General features: G+C 49.7%; 3 protein-coding genes across 3 annotated transcripts; 2 read left to right on the forward strand and 1 right to left on the reverse strand.

Annotated features, from left to right (window-relative positions):
• Positions 1 to 359: 359 nt before the first annotated feature.
• Positions 360 to 3,747, reverse strand: LOC117890184 (ARF GTPase-activating protein GIT2). Its single transcript, XM_034794888.1, has 8 exons — positions 3,616 to 3,747; positions 2,570 to 3,462; positions 2,360 to 2,516; positions 2,211 to 2,296; positions 1,841 to 2,125; positions 1,302 to 1,492; positions 838 to 1,234; positions 360 to 766 (listed from the first exon to the last, which is right to left on the reverse strand). The coding sequence occupies exons 2-8, from the start codon at positions 3,437 to 3,439 to the stop codon at positions 563 to 565; spliced, it is 2,190 nt and encodes a 729-aa protein (XP_034650779.1). The 5' UTR covers positions 3,440 to 3,462; positions 3,616 to 3,747; the 3' UTR covers positions 360 to 562.
• A 614-nt stretch (positions 3,748 to 4,361) lies between these two features.
• Positions 4,362 to 7,138, forward strand: LOC117890842 (probable elongator complex protein 2). The gene is made up of 5 exons (XM_034795926.1): positions 4,362 to 4,560; positions 4,624 to 5,410; positions 5,471 to 6,028; positions 6,090 to 6,900; positions 6,963 to 7,138. The coding sequence occupies exons 1-5, from the start codon at positions 4,438 to 4,440 to the stop codon at positions 7,078 to 7,080; spliced, it is 2,397 nt and encodes a 798-aa protein (XP_034651817.1). The 5' UTR covers positions 4,362 to 4,437; the 3' UTR covers positions 7,081 to 7,138.
• A 230-nt stretch (positions 7,139 to 7,368) lies between these two features.
• On the forward strand, positions 7,369 to 8,015 carry LOC117890843. The gene has a single exon (XM_034795927.1). It carries the CDS (start codon positions 7,408 to 7,410, stop codon positions 7,957 to 7,959), a length of 552 nt encoding a protein of 183 aa, XP_034651818.1. The 5' UTR covers positions 7,369 to 7,407; the 3' UTR covers positions 7,960 to 8,015.
• The last annotated feature ends 725 nt before the right edge of the window (positions 8,016 to 8,740 follow it).

The following is an 8,740-nucleotide window of genomic DNA, read 5'->3' on the forward strand; positions in this document are numbered from 1 at the left end:
AAAAGGAAAGGGGTAGCAACAAAATCAATTATATATTGTATACAGCTAAACAATTAATGGGAGTAAAAATATTCATAAATATTTATGCTACGCTTAGCTGATTGTCCAATGCTTAGAACAAATAGTTAACTAAAATGTACAATACACATATGTATGAGAGGGATCCCCCGCCCTGCACCTGATATTAAATGATATATACATATGTATGTAAATGCTACACATACACAAACATACGTATATGTATGCATATCTACCCATACATACGTGACTTTCTTCTCGTTTAAATCAGCGAAAATTCGAACCATTTTAATCATCTTTTTCTATTGGCGTTCAACCATGGAGAAACTCAATTTTGTGTATATTGAACGAAGTACATACATTGATGTGAACATTTATTAAATACATACATAAAATAGTATATGTAAAAGAGGTTGTCTTAAAAGGGGATCGATTACTTGTCAAGCGGAAGCACGTTGGTTAGTCAACAGGGGGCACTTAGTCGGGTTTGTTAATGCCAAATTGGGAACAGAGTTAAGCTTCTTATTTGAATGGCCTTCCCTTTTCAGTAGAACTGCAATACCAACGTCTTTATGGCACTGGCAATGTGGAAGGCACAGTCGCGCACCTCCAATGTATTCTTCTGTATGGCCTGCTTGTCATCCGCCTCGATGGCCTTTTGCAGATTCTCACACTCGTGCTGAATGAGTATGTTCTGGCGGGTCAACTGCTTGAGGGTCTCTCGTGTTTTCTCGCTAGTATTTGGCGGCTGCAACGATTCAAATGGAAAAGGAACAATTAAATCATCATTCTATCGGACACTTTCCCAGCGAGTCTCACCAAGTTCGAGTACAAAGCAATCAGATCTGTGACGGCACTTCGTATGAGCTCGCCATGCGGTGCAATCGATTGCTTTTGGTCCTCTGGCACTGGCTGCATGGCCAGTATCAGCTCCTTCAGGCAGCGTGTGACCAAATCTGAGCGCAGCTTAACCTCCTCTCCGAAAGGCTTGCCCTCGCCAGCCATTTGGTACATGCTCGTTGTGTTCCGCACATCCGTATGGGTCTTGGCCACGTGGGGCGCCAGGCGACGCTCGTACATGCTGGCTGGCCGCTTGATGGTCGACTGGTTCGAGGAGTTGTTCGACGAGGCGCTATCCGCATTGGCACCGCTGCCTTCGGGCAGCGACATGGGCTCGTGCTCTGTGTCGGGACTGCTCAAGCTCAGATCAATGCGACTATCCCCCAAAAACCAACCAAAAATATAAAAAAAGGAAACAAAAAGTATAAATAAAATATTCTCACAGTGGCTCATCGTAGACGCTGTTGTTGGAGGTGCTGGAGAACTTGGACTTAAGCTGTGTGTTCTCGCTGGACAGCATCTGCACCACGTTCTTCAGCTGATTGATCTCCGACTTGTACTCGCAGAGCTGCTTGCGCAGCGTTTCCATTTCGGTGTGCGAATTGGCATTGCGCGGTGGCGTATGGACAATGGCCTGAATGAGCAACAAAAACAAAGAAAATCATAAGTAAAATTCAACGAAAATCAAACATAATTAAAGCTAAAATATACACAAAGCAGAAACTAAACTAAAACATAGTCAAACTACACTTTCACACGTCTCAGGCTAGTTTTATTGCATTTTAAATTCTACACTTGGGCTCTACTGTTGAGGGATGGTTTATATATTAACTAAAAGCAGAGGCTATAGTGCCCTGCCTGCCTAAGGATGAACACAATGGAAAGGAACAGCACAGGATGTCTAACTTTCAGTCTCTTCTCTTACGTGTGTCTAGCCAAAGCTGTTGTTCAGCTTGAGTATCTTTTGGCGCATTAGGTTTACCTGCTGTGCCATCGGTGGCACTGGAGCATAATCATCATCACTGGCCACTGGATCATAGATGGGCTCATCGTCGGACAAGTTCGGATCGTGGCCACTCTGCTCGAATGAGCTGAGCAAAAGTGAATTGTTTGCATACGGCAACGATTGCAGTGAATGATGACCGGGCAGTGGGGCATCCATCGGACGCAGATTGGCCATGTTCTGGCGCCGCAAAGCATCGACGAGAACGTCAGTCAAGAGGCCAGCAAACTCGCCGCGATTGAAACGTGCCAATTTCTGACGACCCTGTGTGTTGGGTGTACAAAACAAAACGATGAGAAATGAAGGTTCAAATAATTTACACACTGCAGCAGCAGCAGCCATGTCGAACCTGATTGCGCGTGGCACTCAAAAATGGATTAGCCGGCAAGAATGGCACTGTTGCATGATCAGCATTCAAGGTGCTCGTGGACCAAACTGCAATTGGGTTGAAACATGATTAATATCAGAAGAAACAATCTCCGATCCGATCCGACTCACTGGCTTCGCACTCTCGTCGATCCACCTCATCGTATAGATCCATCACCAACTCCTCGAACATTTTGTTCGGCACCAGCTGCAGCTTTCCTCTGGCAATTTTCAGCTGCTCGCTGATGTCCGCTCCGTTCGTCTCGGGTATTGTCAGATGGCGCCCGCTCTGAAAAGAAATGATTAGTGCATCAATTTCCGTGCTTAAAGGTTAAAACTCACAGCGTGATCGGGCCTCTTGCCACCCAGGAACACAATGATTCTGTCAGTGACATCGTACATGGCATCCAGCAAGCGCTCGGCAATGGTGTTGTGATTGTTGGCCTTGGCCAGTTCCAGGGGCGTCATACCATTGCCATCCAAGGCGTTTACATCGGCGCCGTAGATGAGCAGCATCTCGATTTGCGACGCCTGCCCGAACTTGGCCGCCATGTGCAATGGCGTGGACAGCTTGTCCTCGTGATAGTAGTTCGGATCGGCACCCTGCACCAGGAAGCGCAGCGAAGTCTCCAGGTTGCTGGTGCGCACACTAGCGTGGAGCTGCCTGCTCAGCTCCTGCTCCAGATTGCCGCCACTGCCGCTGGAGTCGTCGTCGTCTTGCAGACTGGGCTTCAGCACGAATGTCAGATTGACGTGCTTGGCCTTGATGAAGTCCGACTTTGTGGGATGCAGGGCATCCTTGGGCGTAGGCTTGCGCCAGCGTGGCACATGTTTGCCGCCCGTCAAGTTGCTGCTGCCGTCCAGCAAGTGCTCCCACACACTGTTGGCCCCGTGGGCGTTCAGAGAGTTCACAAAATTGAGCACAGACGGGTCCCAGTTGCCCTGACGCAGCGACTTCACAATCGAAATGTGTCGCCCCAGACTGCGGTGGACTGAGCAGCAGTCGGCGCACAGCAAGATGCCGCGGTTGATGCTCGCCCAGGAGGGATCTGTGGCCCCACAGTCCCCGCATACTTCCGTCTGTAGACGGGACTTGCTGCGCGACATAATGCTCGCCCGACTGTGGCTGCCACTTGAGCGTGTGGGCGTGGTCTCGGGGGGCGCTATAAATAACTTCTTATGCGCTTCGATTATGCTGCTGGCGAAACACATTCAAGCATTCCACACTGAAGAACCTGCGATGCGATAAAACAAATTATTGATACAGAAAATCCGCGTACTCCGGGGGAATCACTGTGACTCAGACAGAAGCGGCACACAAACTGAGCCTCGCTCGGACCACTGCAACAACGAACCGTGCACCCAATCGAATCAATTATAAAAATTACTTTTAATTAATGTCGCGGACGCCCTGCACTGCTACAAATTTCGTTCGGTCTCCGCTGATTGTTTATATTTACTGTTGGGGTCGGGCGGCCACCTTCTTCTTTTCTGTTCATGTTCTGGAATGATATTCCTCGACTTTGCTATGCTGGGGAGTATTGCTAGTTAGCTGTGATTCTATGCACGGAAAATGCAATTTTAACCGATAAAATAATAAATTTTCTACATGTTTAAGGGCTTTTAGGTCCTCCTTTTTTTATCATTGTTAAGAAAATAAGGTTTAAACAAAAAGGGCCGTACAAAATATAGATTTTTACATGATCGATACACAGAGATGCATTTCGAAAGCTAAATGGCAACGTTGAAAATAATCTTTTTTCAACAGACTGGTGACACCATCCACGCTGCCATATGATGTATGGTTTTTATCGGTCAATCCATACAACGTCCCATTCCGGTTGAAAAGCAACAAGTAGTCAAATGACGTATTTATTTTTGTATTTACCTTTTCATTAGAGCCTTATTTTATAAACAATTCAACAAAAAGAATTCATAAAAATTAGCCAGTGTTTTGGAGAATTGATTAAAGAATCGTAGAAAATTATAGTTTTATTGATGAGACTTCTAACTAGCTGGCAATGGTATATAGAATATCAAAATCGAGAAAAATGGTTTAATATTTATGGTATATTTGCTGTATTTTTGAGAATATCTATTTCGGTATATTTTATCGATAACTTTGCACGTGCGAAACCATAACAAAAAGCCGACTGGAAACTGATTCGCGAATGTTTTTGTCTAATAAAAAACGTTTTAAGTAACACAGAATGCAAGTGGAGAATCTCTACACTTCAGTGGCCTGCAATCGCTGCACAGAATGTGCCGATTGGGGCTCAAATGGGCTAATTGCCTTTGGGGCCTGCAATGCCGTGGCCATAGCGGATCCCAAGGTAAGCGAATAAAATAAACAAAGAAATGGCTACAAAACTATTGTGATAATATTCTCCTTGCAGTTTAATGGGAATTCGGCCAAGATTCTGCACACTCTGGTGGAGCACACAAAGCGGGTGAACACTGTAAAGTGGCTAGACAATGATCAACTTTTGTCCGGGGCCGACGATGCCAACGCCGTGCTCTGGCGATTGGACAACTCTGGGGCCATAAAGCGTACTGTGCTCAAGGGACACACGAGTGGAGTGAACGCCGTAGATGGCGTGCGCCTGCCGGATGGCTCTTGGCTTCTAGCCACTGCCGCTGCGGACAACACACTGAAGCTGTGGATCCACAAGGAAAACGATGTGGAATGCTTTCAGACAATTCAATTGGCTGGTGGCTTCTGCTTCTCCCTGCGCCTCACGCTGCTGCCCAACGATCATGTGTTGCTGGCCTTCAGCGGTGACGATGAAACCGTCTCACTGTGGACAGAGCATATCCCTGCTGGCGGCAGTCAGGGTCAGGAACTGGGACGGGCACAATTTGAATGCGTTCACAAGCTGATTGGCCACGAGGATTGGGTGCGTGGACTGGACTTTGTCTACGATGGAGAGGATCTGCTGCTGGCCAGCGGCTCGCAAGATAACTTCATCCGACTCTGGCGGATTGCCCCACGCAGCGAGGCGCAAATGCTGGAGAACCGGGTGGATCCGTTTCAGCTGACGGAGAGCGATGGCGAGCTCAAAGTGGAGGAGAAGATTCTGCAGTTGGGCGCGAACTCCTGGTATGCCGTGAGTCTAGAATCGGTTCTGTACGGGCACGAAGGCTGGGTCTACGGCGTTCACTGGCACATCACAGAAGAGCAGGGTAAGCAGGAAACGAAATTAAACCTCAAAAACCTTCATAACATTCCGAGTTTACTTTCAGAGATACGTCTGCTGTCTGCCTCGCTGGATAAGACGCTCATTGTGTGGGCCCCAACGGAGCAGGGAGTGTGGCTGGAGCAGGTTCGCGTGGGCGAGGTGGGAGGCAACTCGATGGGTTTCTTTGGTGGCAAATTCTCAACCGATGGACGCTCCATCATGGCCCACAGCTATCAGGGAGGTTTCCACATATGGAACCAGAACCCAGATCAGCCCCATCTGTGGACCTCCAATGTGGTCGTTGGCGGGCATTATGGCGAAGTGCGCGATCTGGCCTGGGAGCATGATGGAGCTTATTTGATGACTGTCTCATCGGATCAGACGACACGTCTTCATGCCCCTTGGCTGCAGGAAAGCGGCAACTGCACGTGGCACGAGCTGGCCCGACCCCAGGTCCACGGCTACGATATGCAGGCCCTGGCTCTGCTCTCACGCTATAAGTTTGCCAGCGGCGCAGAGGAGAAGATTGTGCGCACATTCCAGGCACCTGCGAACTTCATCGAGAACTTTCGTCACATCAGTGGCGTGAAGGCGGATGAGCAAGGAGACGCTCTTTTGGATTGTAAGCGATCAATGGATTTGGCCCTCCCGACAGTTCATCATTTTGTTCGTTTTGCTTGCAGCTTTGCCCAAAGGTGCCTCCGTGCCGTCACTGGGACTCTCCAACAAGGCTGTCTATAAGGTAGAACCAGACAGTGGCGAGGCGGCCAAGGCTAAGAACGAGTATCCAGACAACTACTTTGTGCCCATCACATTGGAAACGCCGCCGCAGGAGGAGACTCTCATGCAGAACACGCTGTGGCCCGAGCTGCAGAAGCTCTACGGGCATGGCTATGAGATCTTTGCGCTGGCCGCCTCTGCAGATGGCTCCCTCCTGGCATCCACCTGTCGAGCGAGCACCGCGGAGCATGCTCAGATTATTCTGTGGAATCCTTCAAACTGGAAGCAGCTGCAGAAGCTTGGTGGACACCAGTTGACGGTTACGCAGCTCAGCTTCTCCCCCGATGCACAATATTTGGTGTCCGTGTCGCGTGATCGCCGCTGGTCGCTGTTCGAGAGGCAGGAGTCGGCCGTTGGCTACCATCTGGTGGCCACCACAGACAAAACGAACGGAGTTCACACGCGCATCATTTGGGCTTGTGATTGGTCGCATGATGGGCGGTACTTTGTGACCAGCTCTCGGGACGGAAAGGTGGTGGCATGGCAGAAGGGAGCTCAAGCACAGACTGAGGCACAATCCTCATTGAATGGCTGGCAGGCGGCGGGCATTCTGGAGCTCAAGAACGAGTCCATTACAGCGGTGGCCTTTGCCAGAGACTTCCTGAGTGGCACCACCGACACTTATGTTCTTGCTTGCGGCACGGAAACCGGCCGGATAAAGATTTATCAGTTCGCTGCGGGCGAGTGGAAGCTGCTCTGCGACATAAACAAAGAGTGAGTAGATCTTCGTGTGGAGTTTATCGAATCCCGCTTGACCTTTGTGTTTTCTTTTGCAGTCGTGCCCATCACTTGACCGTTCGCCGGCTGCAATTCCGCCCTGGGCAACAGCAGCTGCAGCTGGCCAGCTGTGGCGACGATCACTTGGTGCGCATCTACAACATAAAGGTGACGTGAATTTAGCTACTACATGCGAGTGTGTGTGTAAGCATTAAACTCTCCTCTTGCTATTACACCTTTTTGGAGTTTAATTAGAAATTTGTATGGCAGGAAAACCCCGTTCTCCGTTCTGCGTTCTCCCTTCGCAGTATCGTACATTGTGTGTCGCGGCGCGTTATCTAATCTGCCGCAATTAGCGGTGTTCTGAAGGGAGTCTGCTTCTGATAAGAGCACACGGATGGTTAATTAGGTGCACCAATTTTTGCACACCGAGAGACGTTGAATTCGACTATTTAAGCTCGATTTTGTGGTGCTTGGATCACAGTCATTTCAAGGCAATTCAACATGAAAGCAGTCATTATTTTGGTACTCGTCGGCTCCGTTCTGGCCGTTCCGCCACTCAGGGTGATGCCACAGAGCGCGTCGCAGGATGCCCACGCACATGTCTTTGCTGAGGTGCGACCAGCAGGCCAGAAGCACCAGCAGCAACTCAGCGAGCAATCCTTTGTGGTGCAGACTTCTGCCGAGCACCATGCTGTCGAAGTTGAGCTCAAGCCAGCCCATCAGAGCCCTGTCGAGAGCCATGTCGTTGAGGTGGGCATCAAGCAGAAGGAACCGAAGCCCCAGCACATTGAGTTGGATATTAAGCCCGTGCATCAGAGCCCAAGCCACGTGGTGGAGCTGGAGTTTAAGCCGGCTGATCAACCGAAGCACCAGCACATCGATGTGGAGCTGGTGGCCGACCATCATGGCACGCAGACCCATCACGAAGTTGAGCTGGAGGTTGTGCGCCAGCAACAGCCACCACACCAGACTGAGCTGGTGATCGGCAACGAGGTGAAGCAGACTCTGCCCGTGCACTCTGTTCAGCACCTGAACCTCAATCTCGTGCAGTAGAGCAGCCCACACAAAGGCGGTCGTATTCGAAAGTGCATTAAATATTTATAATTACACAAGAGCGGTCTTCGTTTTTAGCTGCAGCTCCTGCTCCTGCTCCTGCTCCTGCTCCCAAGGTGCTTGTAAAATGAGAAATAAATAAAAATGGTCAGCTGCCGCTGCCGCTGATGGGTGGAAATGCGGAACCGACCGCAGTTTGCAATTTCCGTTTTGCTGCTGTTGAATACTTGCGAGCGCTGAGAGCTAGAGCCCAAGACAGACACGTGACTAGGAGCTGGAGCAGCAGCAGCAGCAGGACCCGGACCCGGAGTAGCAGCTAAAGTTATGGCTGAAGCGTGCCACCTTTTTAGCCGCAACTTGCAATTTCCGTGCACCAAGTGACTTTATGATTGCCATTGGCTTTTGGCTGCAGCTCCATTGTTGTCCGAAGCTGGGCAAAGCGCTTAATTGGCTGGCGGCCATCTTTCGTTGGCACTTTAATTATGTTTTCATGGAGTCCACAACTAACGCGGCGGCATCCTCGAGAGTATCTCTCTGCCATGTCGTTGAACTGCAGCATAGATAAGCGGCGCATAAATCTGCATTGTTCCAAGTGCCACAATGGGGCAGAAAGTTAACTATTGAATTGCATTTAGGCCACGTCCGTGTGGCTCGATTGTGCAACTTTAGCGCACGAGCAGCGAAGATCCCCTCGGAAGGCATCTCTCGCTGCAGTCGCTCTCATTTGCTGGCAGCATCCCTTAATGCCAGCTCTGACTGTAACGCATACTGATACGTACTG

Source organism: Drosophila subobscura, chromosome E (assembly GCF_008121235.1).
Source record: "Drosophila subobscura isolate 14011-0131.10 chromosome E, UCBerk_Dsub_1.0, whole genome shotgun sequence".
In the NCBI taxonomy this organism is placed as follows: domain Eukaryota; kingdom Metazoa; phylum Arthropoda; class Insecta; order Diptera; family Drosophilidae; genus Drosophila; species Drosophila subobscura.